The sequence below is a fragment of the Miscanthus floridulus genome, chromosome 8, assembly GCF_019320115.1.
Source record: "Miscanthus floridulus cultivar M001 chromosome 8, ASM1932011v1, whole genome shotgun sequence".
Classification (NCBI taxonomy): Eukaryota; Viridiplantae; Streptophyta; class Magnoliopsida; order Poales; family Poaceae; genus Miscanthus; species Miscanthus floridulus.
In genome coordinates, this window is record NC_089587.1 from 11,761,918 (window position 1) to 11,783,742 (window position 21,825).

Consider the following 21,825-nt stretch of genomic DNA (forward strand, 5'->3'; position numbering starts at 1 on the left):
CAGAGCGGATGTCATCCAGCAGGGCAAATGTTGGCCCAGAGAGAGCAGCAACCGTGGCATCCTCCGTGTCGCGCCGTGAAAGGGCGTCAGCGACCGTGTTCAGGCGACCGGGGCGATATTCCACGGTGAAGTCGAAGCCGAAGGGTTTGCTGATCCATTGATGTTGAGGTACAGTGGACAAGCACTGATCTAGCAGGTACTTGAGGCTGAAGTGATCTGTTCGCACCAGGAAGTGGCGCCCCCAGAGATAAGGCCGCCAATGACGAACCGCCTAGACCAGACCAATCAGCTCGCGTTCATAGGCAGCGAGCTTGAGGTGCTGGGCAGCGAACGATCGGCTGAAGTAGGCGAGCGGACCAGCCTCCTGGTGGAGAACCGCGCTGAAACCTGCACCAGAGGCGTCGCAGTCCACAATGAAGCACTTGTCAAAATCTGGCAGCTGGAGCACCGGCCCTGTGGACACGACACGCTTGAGTGCCTAAAACGCCTCATCCGCCTCGTCGGACCAGGCAAAAGCGTCCTTGCGCAGCAGGCGTGTCAGTGGGCTATGACTGTGCCGAAGTCGCGGATGAACTTCCGATAATAGCCGGCGAGGCCCAAGAAGTCGCGCAGGCCACGAGCGAAACGGGGAGCCTGCCACGAGGCGACTGCTGCCACCTTATCGGCGTCCATGGCGACACCATCAGCGGAGATGACATGGCCGAGATAGGCCACCGAGGTCGTCCTGAACGAACACTTGGAGAGCTTGAGATGGAGCCGATGAGCCTAGAGGGCGCTGAGGACGGCATGGACGTGCTGCAAATGTTCCGCCTAGGATGAACTATAGATGAGTATATCGTCGAAGAACACAGGGACGAACCTGCGCAGGAAGGGACGAAGCACATCGTTCATCAAGGCCTGGAACATCGCCGAAGCATTGGAAAGGCTGAACGGCATCACCAGGAACTCAAAGTGGCCATGGTGTGTACGGAACGCAGTCTTGGCAAAGTCATCGGGGTGCATGCGCACCTGGTGGTAGCCCGAGCGCAGGTCGAGCTTAGTGAAGAAACGCGCCCCATGGAGCTCGTCGAGTAGCTCATCGACCACCGGAATTGGGAATTTGTCCTTGGATGTCTTGGCGTTGAGAGAACGGTAGTCGATGCAGAAACGCCAGGACGCATCCGCCTTCTGAACCAGGAGCACCAGGGCGGAGAACAGAGATGTACTCGGCCAGATGATCCCTTGGGCAAGCATGGCCGAGCACTGGCGCTCAAGCTCGTCCTTCTACAGTTGTGGGTAACGGTAGGGACGGACGGCGACTGTCGCAGTGCTCGGAAGGAGATGTATGCGGTGATCGTAAGGCTGCGCCGGTGGCAGCCCGCAAGGCTCGTCAAACATGGGCACGAACTGCAGCAAAAGACGGTTCAGCAAGGGCTGGTTGGGCGCCGCTGTGACCACCCGTGCCACCGGCTCCTGGATGTCGTCGTGGGGGGAGCCAATGCCCTTCCACAAGATACAGCGGGAGCCCCTAGTAAAATCCATGCACAATCGAGCGTCTGCAGGCGGAGGGAGAAGTCCTCCACCGATTCACCATCCTTGAACTTGAGGTTGGCGTACTCCTGCTTCAGCAGCTGGGCCGTCGCCTTCTTTACACGGTCGGAACCAACGCGCATCGCCGCAATGGCCTCCCACGCCTCCTTAGCAGAGCTCTTCGCCCCCAACGGCTCCCTGTACTCCGCTGGCACAGCAGCGAGGATGGCTTCCAACGCTGACATGTCATCTTCTTCGTTGTCGGTGCCCTTGTCAATAGCATTCTAGAGCCGTCGGGCTCTGAGCTTGACCTTCATGGTCACCGCCCATTCGTCATAGTTGGTGCGAGTCAGCGTCGGCCAACTGGTGCCACTGACCTCCTGCACCGTGCGCACAATGACTTCCTGTCATTGTTGGACAGCCACAGCAGCGTCATTGCTGTCGCCCATCTCCAAACCATCCGTCATCGCCAGCGGTTAGTCCGGCGACGGCGCTTGTACGGCTCTGATACCACTTGTTGATCCCTGACTGCCCTGCACAGGTAAGCAACTAGCTTACCAGCACACACACATACTCACTATGGCTAGAGGTAGAAGAAGAGATTGAGAACAGCGCACACACACTCAGCACAGGCACTAGCGTTGCCTGAAGCCTTGCCCTTTGGTTTGGGACAACTGAACTAAGTATTCCATTGCCCTTTGGATGGAATATGTACAACTCTAGCTGTACCGCTACCAGTTACATAGTTGTTGGTCAACTACCTACTCCTAAGTACAAGAGTATACCAACTCCCTACTCCTAAGGTACATGGTATACCAACTACCTACTCCTAAGGTACAGAGTATACCAACTACTGCTAGCAGTACAAAGCTTACCTCAGCCCACTACCAAGACATGGATGATGTAATAGCTATCAACTAATGTACTAGAGGTGGTCTATTGCAATACTGCTACTGCTACAGGAACTGGTCGGCAGAGCCGATTAGTCCCCAACTCCCAACAGGGAGTGGTCGGCCGAGCCGACCAGTCTCAAACCAAGGAGAGAATGGGGAGCAGTGGATTATGTCTGACAGCCTCTTGGTTCCATCTTTCCTTTCTGGTCATCGCCACCGCAAAGAAAAATGAAGTCAAACATAAGATGTTGTAACAAAATCCTCACAGTGATTGTATTTAATGAATTGGCCCTGTTCGGCTTGCTGAAACTTGGCTGAAATTGGCTGAAAAATACTATTCTGACTGAAATGTTGTAAGAGAAAAACACTGTTCCGACTGAAAAAGAAGCCGAACAAGTCGGATTTAAGGTAAGCCGAACGGGGCAACAGCTCATTTATTCAACTTTGACATTTCATTGGTATCTGATGCAATGATCCATCAAGAAGCCCAGCTGCCCATGCTTCCTGACCATGCAAAATATTTGTTTTTTTCTGGTCAGCCTAGAATGCTTGTTGAATTTCTTACAGCCCACCGTGATCTACCCGATCTGACATCACTTCTCTTACCAGCCTCAGACTTTCACTTAACGAACCTGCGTCTTACCGTTATTACTGACAAAATCTGAATTCACTGCTTGATTCACTTTTTGTTTTTGTAGGATAGGATGATGCACCCTTTTCTATGAGCAGTAAATTGTCTGATGACAATTTTTTAGAGGCAACTATGGCTGGCAATTTGCTTATTATGTGTACTATAACATTAGTCAAACTCCAAACAACTCTACGCATGTAAACTACAATATCACATTGTTATAGTACAATATTACTCGGATCTTGGGAGTAGTTCGTCTAGGGAAAACACATTTACTCTACGCACATAAACACATTACCATGTTTGCTGGCTAACCACATTGTTTCTTGACTGAATTTTGCTTCTGCAGGCCAGCATCAATGCTTACAGGCATGAGGCTTCTTCCATGGTAGCCGGCACCAAGGTTCATGGTCCATTCACCTTCAAGCAACATTCAAGACTCTTTACTCTTCCTGCAGAGTGTGCTGAATCCAGGGCTCAATCCGCTTTCCCTCGTCGCGCTCTTTTGATGTTTTATTTATTTATTTATGAAACTCGCTCTTTTGATGTTGACATGACCGGAACAGGTTGCAGCCTTCCTGTGAAGCCAGGACAATGGCTCAGTGGCCTGATGAGGAAAGAATGCCAGGATGAAGAAGAGGGGAGACAATAAGCAGCTCCTGTTTTATTCTCCCCTCCCCTGTTTATCTATTATTACAGAGGGAAAGAAAAATCGGGTCAACAACTGTATAGTCGTTGGGGGCACGCATCCACACTGCTGTTCTGCAGGCAGCGGCTTCCAGCTATTTCATTCGGTTGAGGCAGACACTGGTGTCTTTTATTTATTGGATATAATCCAACTCTTTCGTGCTAAGGAAACGGCTGCTTTGGTAACGACAGTTCATTATATTATTATTATTGAGATACCTTTATTTATTTAAATTTTTGCATTGCATAGAATACTTTGACTGTATAACAGAAACTATGTACTCCCTCTGTCCCATAAAAAATATAAATCATGTTTTTCGAGAAATCAATTAACTTAAAAAGTCTGACTAAATATATAAAACAATAATAATTTTATGATTTTATAATGTGCGATGGTAAATTAAATTTATAATGTTTCTTCGTAATAAATCTATTTAAAGACATAAATGTTGATACTATTTTTTAGAGATAAAGTAAAATTTAAGTATGATAGACATAGACTCCTCCAAAAATAAGGTGAGACTTGTATATTTTTTGGCTGGGGAGTAAAGGGAGCGCCTCTTTCCATGTTAAAGACACGTTTAGCTTCAGCACCAAAGCGGAGCCACACCAAACAAGATCACACGAAGCTGGAGACAAAATGCCACAAACTGGCGCTGAGCCGCGCCAAAACCGCCCTATTTATTTCAATGCATACGTATCCGAGTACGCGAATTAAAGTAGAAATTAGTTAAGTTTCTATCCGAATCCAGATAAATGCAGCCAAACAATACATTAACTAGCATTGGAGCAATCATGTTAACATTTGATGAATATAGGGTATTATTATAAGTAAAATGTAAGGTCGCGGTTAAAAATAGAAGTATAAAAAATGGTGATTAAATGCAAAAAAAAATCGGATTGCAATTAATAGTAGGGGCTTTTGCAAAACGATAATGATATGTTACGGGCGTCCGTCCTGTGACTCCTATTCCCATCCGGATGCGGCTCATCCTCATCCACTCATCCGTGTACCCCACCAGCGTTGCCCGCTCGCTCTGCGATGCGCATCCCCGCTCGCGCGGGACAGACTCTGCCTGCGCCACTCGCAGACGCCGCCCCTGCCCGCGCCGCCCCTGCTCGTGGACGTTCGCCGACCCCGCTCGTGGCTCGCGAGACGGACTCCTCTGGTGCTGCCCCGCCCAGACTTGCGCCTAGTGTCGCGGTCGCGCTCCATCCACCTGCCACAGCCACTGTCGAGGTCTGTGCCACCAACGAGCTCCACACTGGTGACCTCCACGTACTCTGTGGCATCGAGCTCCAGAATGACGAGCTCCATTCGTCCAAGCAGGAAGGTGACATTGCGCTAAAAGCGCATGTTGCAAGCGATGTTTCAAGTGTTTCAGTTGTTTCAGAGGTATGCTGCTAAGGTTTTATATAGATGTTGCAAAAATAGATCGAGATATTGCATATGTTGCAATGGTTGCACACTTATGTTGCAAACGTTTGCTCCCAATGTTTCATCTGTTTTTTCAGACATATGTTGCAAATATGTTTATCTGAATGTTGCATATGTTTCACATATATGTTGCAACTTTTTTAATCTGGATGTTGCGTATTGTTATAATGGTTTTCCAAGTGTTTTATGTGTTTTTTAAGTGTTTCAGACGCATGTTTCAAACGTTTCATCTGTCTTCAGACGTATGTTGCAAGTGTTATATCTGTATGTTTCAAAAATAGATCTGGTGTTGCATCTTCCTCCTCGCCTTGTGCTGTCTCGCCTTGATGTCTCCTCCTCGCCTTCTGCTGCCTTGCATGCTTCTCAAACTGGGGAGAGGGCGTGCCAGGGGCCGGCGGAGAGGGTGCGCACGGGGATGGTGGCGCGGACAGAAGCGCACACTCCCGTTTCGTTACGCTGGCAGGTAGTGTTTCGGTTCACTTTTTCTGTTAAGCGAGGATGTTTAGATGGGATGCTGACCTGAGACTGGGAGCTAGGTCACGGTTCGATTGGCTGGGACTAAGAAAGAAAGAAAGAGTGGTTTTTTTGTTTGTTTGTTATTACTCATAAATCTCTTGTTCGGCGGCATGGCGGTTGCCGTGGTCGTGCCGCCATCGGCCACCGCCGGCAATCCCACTGCCACACACCTCGTGCAACTTTGAATAGACCAAACGCTGCTAGCCACTGTGCCATCGCCCTTCGCCCGCGACCTCGGTCCCATTCTCTGATCGCCGGGCGGGCGGCAAGCACCACAAGTGAATTCTGCAGTAGCTTCTCCCTCTCCAACCACCACCACCATCCGCGCGCCGTGACCTGGGATCCCGAGTTCATCTTCCTCGCGCCTTCGTCGATGCCCTCGGGCTGCTCGACGCAATGCCGGTCTTGGTCATAAGGGCATTGATCCTTTGGGAGCGGATCAAGGTGCCGCCGTCCCGGAAGCAGCGTGCAGGCTGTTCGATGAAATGACACTGTTGGATTGGATTCCGTCACCGAGGTGGGGTTCCTTGGACGATACTGTGCGCTGCAATGGATTAGATTCTTCACCATGTATTCTCTTGCATAGTTGCATGGTTTGTACTCAGTACTTTGGATGTTGGAATGCATCGTCATGTTAGCTTGTGGTCCTACACTGTTCTACACTCTGTTCAGCAGGTGGTAGTTTTATCCCAATTGACGACCAGGCATCGAGTAATACTCTCATTCTGAACCAACCACAAATTGTTTGCTTTTAGTCATTCCATATCCTACTCTTAAGCTCCTGTGGTTTGTGAATTCTGTGAATCGGAACCCATGATCTGAGTAACAGCACTAAAGAGCATTACTGTCAGTACTTGGGTTAGTAAGGTACTCAATGAGCTTGACATTTTTTTTTTGGTTTACTTCTTTCTTCACAGTGCTTGAGAAAACTAAACAGCGTACATGTTACATATCACCTCAAGAAAAAGAAGGGGATGGGGTATGGTCCAGATGGATTCTTTACTCAAAGAAGTACACAGGTCTCAGTATGTGCAAAAAACTGTACAAGACACTATAACACTAGTAGAACTCAAAACTAGTACCTCTTGTTAAAGATACATGTACTCTATGCATGAAATTACAATATTCTCACGTATGACTGGCTAACTGTATTGTCTTGACTGACTTTTGTGTCTGCAGGCCAACATTGATGCTTTCCAGGCATGTAACTACTTCCATGATATGTGGCCTCATGCTAGGGTTATAGTTCACACATTTGCAAGCAACCTCAAGCACCTTAAGCATTTGCTCTTCATGCCCTGTGCCACAGAGTGTTGGATCCAGGACATCAACTTCCTTTCCCTGAGAGCTCATCTCCAGCACCCATGGGACAAGTTCTTTTGATGTTGTCTGGACTGGAACCGGTCGCAACCCTGTGAGCAGCTCAAGAAGGACAACTCCAAAGCTGTATATATCACCTCTCAGAGTAGCCACCCATCCATGTGCATACTCAGGGGGGATGTAACCTAGAGTGCCAACCAACTCTGTCGTGACGTGGGTTTTGTTGGGAAGGATCAACCTTGACAGTCCAAAATCTGCAACATAAGCTTTTAATTCTTTGTCGAGTAGGATGTTGCTGCATTTGATGTCACGGTGCACAATGTGAGGTTTGCAGTCATTATGGATATAAGAAAGGCCACGGCTTGCTCCTTGCGCAATCCTGAGCCTTGTTGGCCAGTCAAGAAATGTGCTGGCATCGTCATCCCTGTTGTGAAGCCAATCGTCCAGGCTGCCATTCTCCATGTAGGAGTATATGAGGAACCTTGAGTTTCCCTGGATGCAGTATCCCCACAGTGGCACAAGATGGTCATGCTTAGCCATGGACAGTGCTTCAACCTCTGCAGTGAACTCCCTTTCCATCAAGCACATTTCACCATTGAGCTTCTTGATGGCGAGCTTGCAGCCATCAGGTAGCTCAGCCTTGTAGACTAGACCATAGCCACCACACCCAATGATGTTTTCTTTGTTGAAGTTATCTGTAGCTTTTACAATGTCAGAGAATGTGAGCTTGCTTTCTTCTCCCTTTCCTCGTGTCATCATGATCAGTTCGTGCTCTGAGCTGGAGTTGAATGAAAATGTTTCAAAATCTCCATTATCCTCCCTTCTACTTTGGGCTGTTAGATTGTTAGCCTTGATTGAGACAAGGACACGCCACAGCAACAAAAGAATGGCAATTGCTGCAAAGAACACGCCAATTGCAATTGCAACATTGGCCTTCTTATTTCTTCCTTTTGTGGATACCTGAGGTACATCAGCTGAATCACATCGATGACCGAGCATAGAGCCACACAACTTCGGATTCCCTAAAAAGCTGGAATTCTGAAATGTACTGAATTGGCCACCAGTTGGAATAGGCCCTTCCAGGTCATTGTTAGAAATGTTGAATGTGGAAAGGAAGTGCAGATTCTCCAATGCAACTGGGATTTTACCTGTGAGATTATTGTTGGATAAATCTAGCACCAGCAGGTTTGTGAGATTGCAGATAGATGGGGGGATCGGTCCAGTTAAGTTGTTGGAGCTGATATCAAGTGAAAGGAGGGCTTTCAACTGACCAATCTCTGGGGGAATCAGACCTGTGAATTTGTTTCTGCTTAGATTTAGAAATTTGGGAAAAGCAATTGGTATGCGGTATTGACGTGATGGACCATCATAAACTGGCAGATAAAAAACGCTTGCGTCCAAATGAGCTGCAGTCTTCTCTGAAGTTAGCATTGCCATATTCATTAATTCTTTCGGAATTTCCCCTGTGAGGTTGTTGTTTGATATGTCTAAATAGAAAAGGTAGTCCAGTGTGTCGATCCAGGTTGGTATAGGTCCACTGAGTTGATTGCCATTTAAAAACAACATTTCCAAATTTACTAACTTTGATATCCAAAGAGGTATTTCCCCCGATAGGAGGCAACTTCCGATGTCCAAAACCTGAAGATTCTCAAAACCATAAATTTCGGCGTCATCTGGTATGGTTTCGTTGAAGAAATTGATCCCAAAAAGAAGTGTGGTCAGGTTCTTGGAGCTCCTTAGTATCTGAAGTGCATTTGCTATATTTGAAAGACTGTTGTTTGTAAGCGACAGGAACGAGAGGGACTTCAGATTGCCTAGTCCTTCTGATAATTGTCCATGGAACTTATTCGAAGATAGCCGTAGTGCAGTCAGGTTTCTACAGGAGTATATGCTTTCTGGAATTGTGCCACTGAAGTTATTCAGCATAAGATCTATGGTTTGTAGATTGGGTATATTGTTGAAATTAACCTTGGAGAGTTCACCACTGAAACTGTTGCTCTTAAGGTCTATAGTTATGAGATCTGTGCAGTTGCTCAGGGTTGATGGCAGCTCCCCATACATGCTGTTATAGTCCAGACGAAGTTCCTGCAATCTCTTGAGTTGACCTATGGAATCAGGTATCTTGCCGCTGAAATTGTTTTCTCCAAGATCAAGGATAACCAGATTGGAGAGTTTGGCTATATGTGTAACATCAAGTATTCCATGTAAACAGTTGCTGGAAAAAGAGAGATATTCCAACGAGGTAGCATTGAAAAGTTCATGGGGGAGAGTCCCATTGAGGTTGTTGTGGCCAGCCTTGAGTACTCTGATCATGGAGCAATTACCAAGCCCTGGGGGGATACTGCCACTGAATTTGTTGTAACTGAGTTCAAGCACAGCAAAGGATGGTGCTATGTTACAGAAATGACTTGGAATCTGCCCAGTTAAGCTGTTATTGCTGGCATTCAGTGCAATCAGATTCTGCATCCCCTTCCATGTTGTGGATGTAAACTGCCCTTTAAACAAGTTGCTCGAGATGTTAAGTACCTGTAGAGGCTGGCCCGGGGTTGAAGCTGGCAGCTCAATCAGGTCTCCACTGAGCTGGTTGAAGCTTACGTCGATGACGATGATGCTGCTGGATGACACCAATCCGAGCGGAAGGCCACCGGACAGTGAGTTGTAGGACAAGTTTAGGTACTGCAGGTCAGTGAGGTTCCCAAGGGACTGCGAGATATGCCCCTCAAGGCCCCTGTAAGGGAGCGAGACAGCACTGACTGTCCCATTTTGGTTGCAGGTGATTCCTTCCCATTTGCAGCACTCAGTACCTTGCCAAAGCTTGGTGAGACCGGCATCCTGCGAGAGCTCTGAGAGGAACTGGAGGAGGGATGTCCTCTCCAGCTCCATGCAGGACGAACTGGTGCAAGGCGCCAAGGAGATGAGCAGCACAAGGGTAAGGCCAATGGAAGGTATGTGAAATCTGTTTCGGTTCCTCTTGTATGAGAAGTGGAGTGGCTGCATGGCTTCCTATTGAAACTAGCATGGGAACCAGATGTTTAAGCTATGCCCTGTTTAAGACAAACTACCAATGGTCTAAACAGGGAAGAGCATAAGGTAGAAGTACAAGGAGGAGGCTCTTGGTTCTTGCTTTTCCCTTGATAGCCGTGGCCACCCAAAGAAAAATGGAGTCAAGGATTAGATGCTAGAACAAAATGCTCATTATGGTTCTATTTTATACACCAGACGAAGCAGCTTGCTTGTTCACACTTTGACGTTTCATTGGTGGCTACCTGATCCATCTGAACAAGCTTCTTGGCCATATAAAATATTTGCCTTCTCCGAGTCATCATTAAACAATCCTGGCTGAATTATTATTACAGGCTGCCGAGATTTACCTGATCAGACATAACTTCTTGTGACAAATTTGACCGGATGTACAGCCTGCCTTTCTATCTGAGATCAGGATATGGCATCACTTGTGCTACCACTACCAGCTTCAGCTGACCAACTTGTTGTCTTAACCTCAGCTGTTAGTACTGAATGAAAAAGTAAAAAGAAAACTGGAATCACTACTTGATGAATGTTTCTATTTTTATACATGTTTTTGTTAACAGGAAAAGTTACACGTTCCCAAAGAAACTGAAGAACTTCAAGATTCAATTTTAAACAGTACACGGAGAGCATCACTCCGGGCTCTGGGGCACGCGTGCAATAATTTAGATCAATCATCGTGCGATGTGATCAGGGTATCAACATGGTTTGGACTTTGGAGAATAGCATTTGTCGCAAGTGGAGACTGGGAGAAATAAGAAAGGCGGAGAGGACGAGAGGTTGATGATGGTGGTGGCTGAGGGCGACCTGGAGCCCTACTCTTCGTCTGATTGGCGGCCTCGGCCCCGAGGCGTTTACTTTCTGTTATCCTTGCTGCTGATGCAGTGATGTGCACGCTCGCGGCTGTTTCCGATGGCCCCTGATCCACAGGTACACTGGCCCCTAACCCCGGCTGCTCTTGTTGGCTGCTGACCGGAATCCAGATGCGCTCCTCGAAGTAAACTGGACAACGTCGTGTGCACGATGGCAGGCAGGCAGGCTGAGATTTGAAGCAGCCCCCCGAGAGTGGAGTGCATGAATGAACACAGCCTATCAAAATTATTCAGGTAGTGATTCTAAAGATCTCGTGTTTTTCTTTCTGGGCATCTTGATCATGTTCATGCTGATGATGATTGATTGCTTTGCTTGGTTAGTGGGTGCAGTTGCACATTTCATAGTGGTCGTCCCGTCGTTGTATGATTGTCTATCATCAGTCATCACGGTCACGGGTGGCTGCTATTTTCTCGGGGTGTCGACTGCAGACCAGCCAGTGGATGGCACTAAACACTGTCGAGGCTTAGAGAGCCTGCTGAGCTGAGCAGAGCTAGCAATGCGTCCCTTTCTGTGTCTTTTTCTTAGAAAAACACTTTGGGTCTTATGATTGTCTGCTCCTTCCATTCACACTCTAGTTGTTTATTTTTCGCAGACGTATCTATCTATGTTACATAATCCGGCTATCAGGAGTCAGAGCCAATCGCAGAGGAACCTGCTGGGAGCATAGCAGCTGAGGAGGAGCGAGTGGCTGGCGTGTCGGCTCGGACTCTCTGTTTCCTGCAGCCAGACATGGAGATGCAGTGGAAGCACGGCAGGATGCAGTCATGCAGCAGAAGCCACGGCAAGTCGGCAACGGCATGCGCGTGGAGGACGCGGTCTTCCCACTCCAACTCCACGCGGTCGGTCAGCGCGCTCATTGCATTGCACTGCACTGCACGACTGGATGGAGACGGGACCCACCCAGAACAAACGTGGAGGTGCATGGTTGAGCCAAATCTTGGTCATGGCCAAATTTGACTAGTGATAAAATAGTCTATAAATATAAATTAAATGCTTGGCTTGCGACAGAACAAAATTTCGGACAATACCAAAATGTAGAGCTGCAAAGAGTTTGGATAGTTGTCCTGCCAAATTTTGCTAGACCTGTGTGAATACGACCCGTAGGATTCACATGTTATTATCTTTTTCTTCACTATAAAACATGGCACACGTGCATGGAAAACAAAACCTGTTCGCGAAAAAAATATTAAACATGGCACGTGGGATCTTGTTCTGTCGTTAGGATCACGGTACGAGAAATAAAATGGTGAAAAACAACTTGCAAATCAGATATATGGTTAAGGAGATGTTAGCATTAAAATCTGGGTAACAACAAACTTTTGAAAACCATGCAGCCAATAGGCCTAGCCTTTTGAAATGAAAAGGCAGAGGCCAGCCAAATCAAGGCCCACGATTTCCTAGCCTGGGTCCGGGCCGAAGTTGTTTGTATTGTAGCTAGACGCGGAAGCCAAATTTTTCAAGGACCATCAAATATCCATGGTTAACCGTAGCTTAGCTTTGGGTACTAAAATGTATTCGCATGAATTCCTTGGTTCTATATACAAATTGTACTATATACACTTCATACAGTATTAACAAATATTAATACATGTATAAGACGCAGGATATTAGTTGTTTGTTCAGGGTTAAAAAGGAATTTCGATAACAGCGCATTGAATTCTCATCACATTTATACTGTTTTTTTTGTGCTATATGCATTACTAGCAAATATGCCCGTGCGTTGCAACGGGAGAAAAATCTATAAATATTCATAAAAAACAACGATTGAAATGGTACATATCTATTTATGTTTTACCATTTCTATAAATTTTGAAAGCTATAAACTCTCATCAAGGATTACAGTGGTACATATGTGTACAGTTTAGAGAATTTTATTTAGACCGGACCGACAATAATGGTCAAAATTTTAGCTCACAGTTTGATCGGTTAGACTAAAAGCTAAACTTGTTATAATAAGAGCATCTTCAAGAGATTAGCCAAATCGTTTTCTAAAGATAAATTTGACTATTATTAAAGAAAAATGTCTCCAACAGATTCTGCAAATGACTCTCCAAATTTATTAGCTCTCCATCCCACCTTATTGGCTCTTTACTTTTGGATAGCATATCTCATTAGCCATCCAGCCTCTTTATTTTTTAGAGTCTGTTGGAGTACCCCTAGTATTTTTTTTGTCAAATATATTTTAGACAGTAGCTAAATCAGTAAATTTGGTTAGTCTTTTTGGTTAATCTGTTAGAGATGCTCTAAAACAAATTTTGTTCCTAATCAACAAACTTGCATTAACATCTTAGTGGTGGGAATCTTTCTTTTTCTTAAGAAAAAGGTCGAGTTCAAAGATCCATAATATTATATTTCTTATTTATTTTTAATATTCATGGAAAAATAGAAAAAAAAAGGTCGAGTTCAATGATCCATAATATTATGTTTCTTTTTTTTAATATTCATGGAAAAATAGAAGATGTTACAACGGAAAGCTATCAGAAAATTGATCAAAAAAGGAACATAAAACCAAACAGAAAAGAATTACTAACGTGGAGAAAAAGAACAAAAAGGTGAAAAAAAGGAAACGGAAACAGCGAAAAAGGAGAGAAAAAAAAGGAAACAAAAACGGGCGAGGCACAACTTGCGGACTTATATATTTCTTCGAGAGTGGATTTTCTAAAACGGATGGTAACTACCCACGGGGGTGTGGTATCTATCCATCGCGTTGGATGTTCGACACGTGTAATGACTTTGATGATCGGACGGATACCATGTAGAGTTGTCTTGAATAGAAGTCGCTGTACATGTGCAGTCCCGATGTCCATAGAATGGCAGTAAAGCAGGCACGACGATGTGAATGGCAGACTTTTTATTGAGGAAGTGAATGGCAGACTTTGCTGTGCATGTGATGCAAGCACTGGTGTACTTTTTCAGGATCCAAAAAAAAATGTCCAAACATCTTCCATCAGCCTGATCGTTTGCTCGTAGACGATCATGGATTATAAGCTAGAATTATATTTTTCTCTCACACCAAACCAGTCAGCAGTAAATAATCTACGATCGTTTACGACGAAACGAACAGGCTGCATGCTGTTGCCTTTGCCTAGTACCACGTAGGAATACTACTGTAGTACTGCATATGCACAAGCCGACTAGCTAGGAGTAGGATTTTTCTATAAAAAAAAGACAGTTAGCTACGTAGTACTCCTAAATAAATCAATTTTTAAAGTAGTCTTAAGGCAAACATTTTCAAATCTGACCAAACTAATATAAAATATAAAATATTTGCGACACCAAATGAACAAAATATGAAAATATATATCATAGTGTATCTAATGATATTAATTTGATGTCAGAAATCTTTGTATTGTTTCCTATAAATTTGGTAATTTTTATAAAAAAATAACTTAAAATAATTATAGAAATTGATTTATTTAGAGAGAAGGAGTAGCACATGCATATATAGCCACAAGCCGCCAAAAACTAAAAAAAAAAAAAGCAAAGCAAAGCCAGACACAGCATGCAGGTGGGGACATGCGTCTCGTTTTCCATCTCGTGACCTTGGTTCAGAATCACTGCTGAAAAGGTTGATTGCATTCATGGAGTTGGTAATTTTTAGATAATCAAGCTTCAAATGCTAATATTTTTTGACCATATATCCGATTTGTAGTCTATTTTCACCATATAATATTTCTTACGATTTATTTACAAAACAAGATCCCACACGACCATATTCCCTTTAAAGAGAAAAACAATGACATATGGACACCACATGTCATACTTACAAAAATTGCCAAAATTTGGTCAAGCATGGTGTGGTGTTTGGAATTCGAATTGCTCCTTTAATCAATTAGCCAAAAACATGTAATTCTATTTGTCCAAAAACTCTGAAGTACAATGACGTGCCTGCTGGGGATGGACCACTTGCTATGTGACAAAAAAAGGACGTCACGATGTAGGATGTCAGTTACTCTTATATTACTAGCATGTGCAATTGTTTGATCAGTACTAGCATGCGTCGTTGCCCAAAATAGTATACGTTGTCCAGTGCGGGTATCTACCACAGGGGCGGTGGTATTTACCCTCCGTTTTAGATGGATATTTCCCATATTTCTTCCCTGCGTTTATGGTTTGAGAAAATTGTAATTATGCGCTTCGTTATTATAGGACTCCAAACGCCGACTTCGCTAAAATAACCCATAAAACAGCGACCTGAGTCCATACTCCATACGTGCTTTCGCTAGGGCGGATCGGCGGAGATGTACGACATGGACATGGATTGCATAGAGCGGGTCGAGGCGATAGATATAGATAGATAGATATAGAGCCATAGATTATATATATTATAGGTATATATAGATAGACGTGTCTACAATGGAACCTAATAATTTTATAATCGAACTCCATATCGTCTTAGAATCAGACCCCATATCGGTCTATATATACGCGGACTATTTTAACTCGTATAAACATGGGTTATATATATAAGTCCGGACAGAAGCGAAACTCTCGACTACCGGTAGTTATGGGGAGGTCGACGAGAAAAATGGATGGACGAAAAAAATGGCCGGAAATTTTGCCTCTTTATTATTAGGTATATATATAGTATATGTATAGATATAGATATAGATATCATATAAAAAACACATCAATAAGTGATTCTTACTCCCTCCGTTTAGGAAAAAATATAATTCTAACACAGTATCACGTTTTAGTATCTTGATTTTAACCAATTATGGATAAAAAAAGTATCAATATTTATAATATAAAATAAATATCATTAGATTAATTACGAAATGTTTTTTCATAATAAATTAATTTGAAGGCATAAGTATGAATAGTATTCACTAGAAATTTGGTTAAACGTGAACTACTTTTAGTAGTACGCACCGCGTAGTTGTATTTTTTTTTTGGATTAAGAGAGTATATCGTATAACAACTAGTTATTAATATGCTTTTTTATCTTGGCTGCACACTGTCAAGGCTATGAACCAAACGTACCCGGCGGCGACGCGGCAGCTGAATATGACGAGGCGTCAGACCGTGTCGGGATCGTGCTTCCCTCCCTCTTCGCTCTTCCCCGAGAAAAATGAAAACATTCCCCTTTTCCGTCTCGGTTCAAAGTCACAACGCTGAAAATGGGCCAAAAATGGAAAGGTGGCCGCTCACGACTGTCGACGTCCTTAATCTGCAAATGTGTGTGGGTTCAGATTTGACCTCCCTGCTTACGTAACGGCATACCTAGCGTCAAGACGCAGGTCCCAGGTAGCGCCCTTGTCTCCCACGGCGTCCTGTTCCCCACCGCGTCTCGTTCCCCGCCGTGCTCCAGACTTAGTTCCCCACTACGACCCTATCCCCGTTCGCCACCGTGCCCCTGTCCCCATTCCACACGGCATCCCGTTCCCCACCGTGTCCCTGTCCCGGTCTCAACACACCTTGTTCCCCCACCGCGACCCCTGTTCCAAGAGCACGAAAACACTTCAAGTGCAACATCGCAAACATATGAAAAAACTATATAGTGCAACATCGTAAAATTATGTAGTGTAACATCGAAAAACATATACTGCAACATCAAAAAAATATATACTGCAACATAAAAAATTATGTGCTGCAATATCGAACAACATCGTAAAAATATGTAGTGCGACATCAAAAAAGCATATACTGCAATATCGAAAAATATGCGCTGCAACATCGAAAATTATGTGATGCAACATCAAAAAATTATGTACTGCAATATCTCAAATAGTAGTACCGCAATATTGCAAAAATCAACCATGAAACATGGAAATGGAAACATTCGAAAATAATCTATTGCGAACAACCTAAAAATCTTATTGCAACATTCGAAAATCATCTGTTGCAACATCCCAAAAAACCCATTTCAACACGGAGAAACAGCAAAGGACGTACAAACAGCAAGGGGATGTGCTCAAGGTGTACCAATCAATATGAATTCCAATCAATCACAGGGAGAAAGCCAATCACAAGATGACACACGATTTTTCTCTCGAGGTTCACGTGTTTACCGGCACGCTAGTCCGCGTTGTGTGGACCAACACTTGGTGGTTCAATGGCTAATAGGTGTTTCACAAACCTTATCCAACAAATGGACACCGCAAGAATCTATCCACAAGTGAGGTAACTCAATGACATGAACAATCTACTAGAGTTACCTTTCGGCGCTCCGCCGGGAAAGGCACAAGACCCCTCACAAATCACCGGGAGATGGCCACGAACAATCACCAACTCGTGTCAATGCTCATCTGTTGCTCCAAGCCGTCTAGATGGCGGCTACCACCAAGAGTATCAAGAAATCTGCAGCCACAACGATCCCCATGTGCTACTAGATGCAATCACTCAAGCAAATGCACTAGGAATCACTCACAATCTCGCTATGATGATAAATCAATGATGGAGATGAGTGAGAGGTGTTTGCTTAGGCTCACAAGGATGTCAAGAATGTCAAAGTGTCAAGAGAGTGAGCCCCAAGCCGGCCAACACCTATTTATAGAGCCCCCTTGGCTCAAAAAGCTGTTGAGAGCTCGCAGACACGACCGGACTCACTAACTGAACGCACCCTAGCATCCGGTCATTAGCATCCGATCCGCTGATGCCTGCCACGTGTCGCCCCTTTGAATCCCGCGCATTAGATCTCAACGGTCATCTCTCAGTCGCGTGAAACGTTAAGTCATGACCTGACGCGCTGCTCAAATGACCGGACGCACCAACTCGTAGAGTCCGGTCGAGTACAGAAGCTACACAAAGAGGTTTTTCTCGGACCGGACACGTCCGGTCAGAGGTGACCTAACGTGCCTCGGTGTCCGGTCCTCACTGCCTCACTCGCCGAGTTACGGCGTTGCCTACATCAGTGTACGTCATGTGTGACCTAACGCATGCCCTACGCGTCCGATCGCGTGTCCCCGGTGTAAGGAAAATGGATCCTAGGCCCATATACTTTGGATTTTGGTGTTTAATAACCAACACAACTAAATTGTACTAATGAATTTGCAAGTGATTGTTTTATAGTCTAATAGGGTGCAACACATGACTTGGACAAAGGCGACATGATGATCCCACGATCAACACCTTAAGCAAGTCCCTAGAAGCACAAGAGAAGACCCAATATATCAAGCAAAGTCCAAGCACTAAGATAGGAAACAAGCCGGACACAAGATTGCGAAGAAACGAGCTCACAGAGGTGACTAGACGTAGCACCGGACGTTGTCCTTATAGCGACCGGACGCTCTGATCAGTTGCTTAGCAACAGCAGGCGTCATCAGCAGCGACCGGATGCTGAGTATTGAAAGTGACCGGATGCACCCATGGCACTATTCATCATCCCAGCAACACACTCAGTACTGACCGGACGCTGGTGGCAAATCGACCGGACGCAGGAACTGCAGCGTCCGATCGAGTCCAGAGAGGTTTTAGAGCGGTGAAATTACGACCGGACGCGTTCGGTGGCATGTGATCGGACGCCATCAGCGTGCGATCAGTTGACCCATGCTCTAACGGTCGAGACGACCGAACGCGTCCGGTCAGGACAAAAGCAGCGTCCGGTCATTAGCAGAAAAGCCGGATTTCGACCCCAACAGCTACTTTCTCAATGGGGCTTATAAATAGACCCCCAACCGGCCATTTGAGATGTGTGGAGCTAAGAAAATATACCAAGGGTGTTGATACATCATTTTAGTTATCTCCACTTGCATAGTGCTTAGTAATTCATTAGGTGATTAGCGTAGGTGCTTTACGAAGTGCTTAGGTTGATTAGACCACCGCTTATGCGCTTGCTCTAGGTTTAGGCCTAGTGTTTAGTGAGGTTTGCATACCTCTTACCACTCGGTGCTTGTGCACACCATTGATGTACATCGGAGGATCTTGTAGTCTTGCGAGATCACACCAACCACGTTTGTGGTGTGGCCGCCATCGTGTACCGAAGAGAACAAGGCCCATGGCGGTTCGGCCGGAATCTTGATAGTGAAGACGGCAGAGAGCGGTCTAGGAGAGGCTTGCTGGAAGGCACACCAGAGACCCACTTGCGCATGGGGAAGGCCTGGGGCTATCCACGGAGTTACCCGACTAGGAGCTTGGTCCTTGTGAGGGATTCTTTGCGAGAGGCTCCAATGAGGACTAGGAAGAAGCTTGCGCGCTTCTCGATACCTCGGTAAAAATACCAGAGTCATCGACAAGAGTTTGCAATCTCTACCTTGCTCTTTAGCTTCCGCATTTATGTTGTTTACATTACTCTTTTTGCAGTAGAGATAGCACACACCAGCAAAACCGTAGTTGCACATTTAGATAGTTTATCTTTTGCATAGGTTTTGCTAAGGATAGAAAAAGAGGCCATAGTTTAGAATCAGAATTTTAAGTTGCCTAATTCACCCCCTCTCTTAGGCGTCACGGTCCCCTACAAGTGGTATCAAAGCCGGTTGGCTCCATTTGGACCTTTGGCTTCACCGCCGTTGAGCCGACGCTATTTAGAGTGGTTGGGATGGATACCTCTAGACCTCCACACTTTGACGGCACTAACTTCCCCTACTATAAAGCTAGAATGGCTTGTTACCTTGAGGCAGTTGATTTGGGTGTTTGGAGAGTCACTCGTGATGGGATGAAACCCATTAAGAATCCCGATGAACCCACAAAGAGTGAAGAAAAAGAAATTCATTTCAATGCTAGAGCTAAAAATTGCTTGTTTGAATCTTTTAGCATGGATGTGTTTAACCAAGTGTTCACTTTAAATACGACACATAAAATTTAGTTAAAACTCCAAGAGCTCCATGACGGTACAACTAATGTCTATGAGCAAAAACATTATCTAGCTAAACAAAATTATGATTCCTTTGAAATAAATGATGATGAGCTTGTTCGTGATATATATTCTCGTTTGAATCTAATTATCAATGAGCTCCATTCAATAGGATTAACAAAGCTAGATGATGCGGATATCGTGAGGAAGATCATCTCCGTGCTACCACAAAAGAAATATGCAAACATCATCACCATCCTTCACAATATAGAGGACTTGAGCACCATGACCCCGACCATAGTCATTGGCAAGATAGTGGGATTTGAAATGTCACGCAACACGGGTCAAGAAGAAGCCTCTTCATCAAGCAAAGGCAAAGCTCTCACATGTAGTGAGAAAAAGAAGATGAAGGAAAAGCAAGTTGAGACAATCTCAAGCTCAAGCTCCTCAAGTGAAGATGAAGAAGAAGATGAGGATGATGATGATGATAATGATTCAAGTGATGATGATCAATCTTCCTTCTCCACCTCTGACCTTGATGAAGAATCAATCAAACTTATCAAAAAGGTGGAAAAGATGATCCAAAGGCTCAATATCAAGGGTGTGCCCATCCAAATTCTAGATATCATCTTCACCAATTAAAGAAATGAGCAAAGAAAGAAAGGATGTTATAGATGCGGCGAGTAGGGCACTTTGTGGAAGTTTGTCCAAACAAGCCCACACCCAAGACAAAGAAGAAGGCATGCAAGGACAAAGCCCTCACATCAATAAAGTCATGGGATAATTCTTCAAGTGAAGAAGAAGACCATCACAAGAGGCGAGGGCACAAGCACTCATCATCAAGCACCTCACGTGTGTGCCTTATGGCACGAGGTAACAAAAAGTCTATCCCTAGTGATAGTGACAATGATAGTGATGATGAGCTACCTTCTTATGATGAAATTGTGCAAGAAAATCTTAACTTTGCTAAAGTTTACACTAGCCAACAAAAGAAGCTTGAAAAACTAAAAGAAAAACTAGATAGCTCACAACAAGCTTATGCTACATTGCTTGAATAATATGAAACTTTTGGCAATCATAATATGGAGCTATCAACTAAAATTGAGCAACTTGAGGCTAGTGCAACAACAAGTGCATGCACAATCAATGATGAGCAACTCGTAAAGAAAAATAAAAAGTTAAAGAAAAAGTTAGCTAGCTCACAAGATGCTTATAAATGTTTGCTTGCTAAAATGGAAACTATGTGCAAATATTGAGATGAGCTAACTAATAAAGTTGCTAATCTTGAAGCCATCGGTACCACCCCCACCGAGGCACTTAATAAGAAAGGTTCAATCTTTGACATGACTAAAAAGGATGCCTCTACTTCTTGTAATGATTTATGTTTAGACTCACCCTTGTGCAACCAAGTTTGTGTTGAGAAAGTTGTTGTAGATACATACACACAAGAGGTTGCAAAGGAGAATGAGCAACTCAAGCAAGAAGTGACTCGCCTCACCAAGAACTTGACTCAAGTGAGAGGCAAGACGAAGCAAGCCTAACTTCATCAAGATAACACCATCAAGGGAGTGAAGAAGCTTGATAAAGGACAAACCGTGGTTTGCTATGTATGCCACAAGGAAGGCCACAAGTCCTATGAGTGCAAGGTGAAGAATGGAGGAGGAGCTAAGAAGAAAGAGAAAAAGAAAACAAGTAAGCTCTCCAACACCTACACCAACAAGGTGGACAAAAAGGTCTCCACACCTTACCTCTTAAAGAAAAAGAAAAATGACAAGGTGGTGGCCATCAAGGTGAACAAGCAAGCCAACAATGGGATCAAACGCTTTTGGGTGCCAAAAGAGATCATTTCAAATATGAAGAGCGCGAAGAAGGTTTGGATCCCGAAAGGGAAGTGAGAAGTCCGATGGACTTTGAGGAATTTGGAGACTAGCAAAGTATGGGTGCATTTCATGGGGTGCATCACATTGGATCATGTCAATTGCCAAGTGGGTTAATGAATACTATGGACTCAAATTTCCCTTCTCATGTTAGGTAGCTAGATTTAATACCTTTCAATTGGTATCAAGATTCAATTTCTTGCAATCTCAATTAGCATCTAGTTCTTTTTCATGCCTAGGTTTGCATTTGCATGCTTCAATCCTTTGTCATGCATACACTAGGTATATCTTATGGTAGGCTTGCTTGGTCTCACTCTGAACCC

At 44.6% G+C, this 21,825-nt stretch overlaps 2 protein-coding genes across 2 annotated transcripts in view; one reads left to right on the plus strand and one right to left on the minus strand.

Annotated features, from left to right (window-relative positions):
- The window catches only part of LOC136468563 (uncharacterized), a 269,843-nt gene that overhangs the window by 19,333 nt on the left and 228,685 nt on the right, over positions 1-21,825 (plus strand). The gene's annotated exons all lie outside the window — the stretch shown is intronic.
- Positions 6,424-10,578, minus strand: LOC136475723 (tyrosine-sulfated glycopeptide receptor 1-like). The gene has a single exon (XM_066473315.1). It carries the CDS (start codon positions 9,989-9,991, stop codon positions 6,803-6,805), a length of 3,189 nt encoding a protein of 1,062 aa, XP_066329412.1. The 5' UTR covers positions 9,992-10,578; the 3' UTR covers positions 6,424-6,802.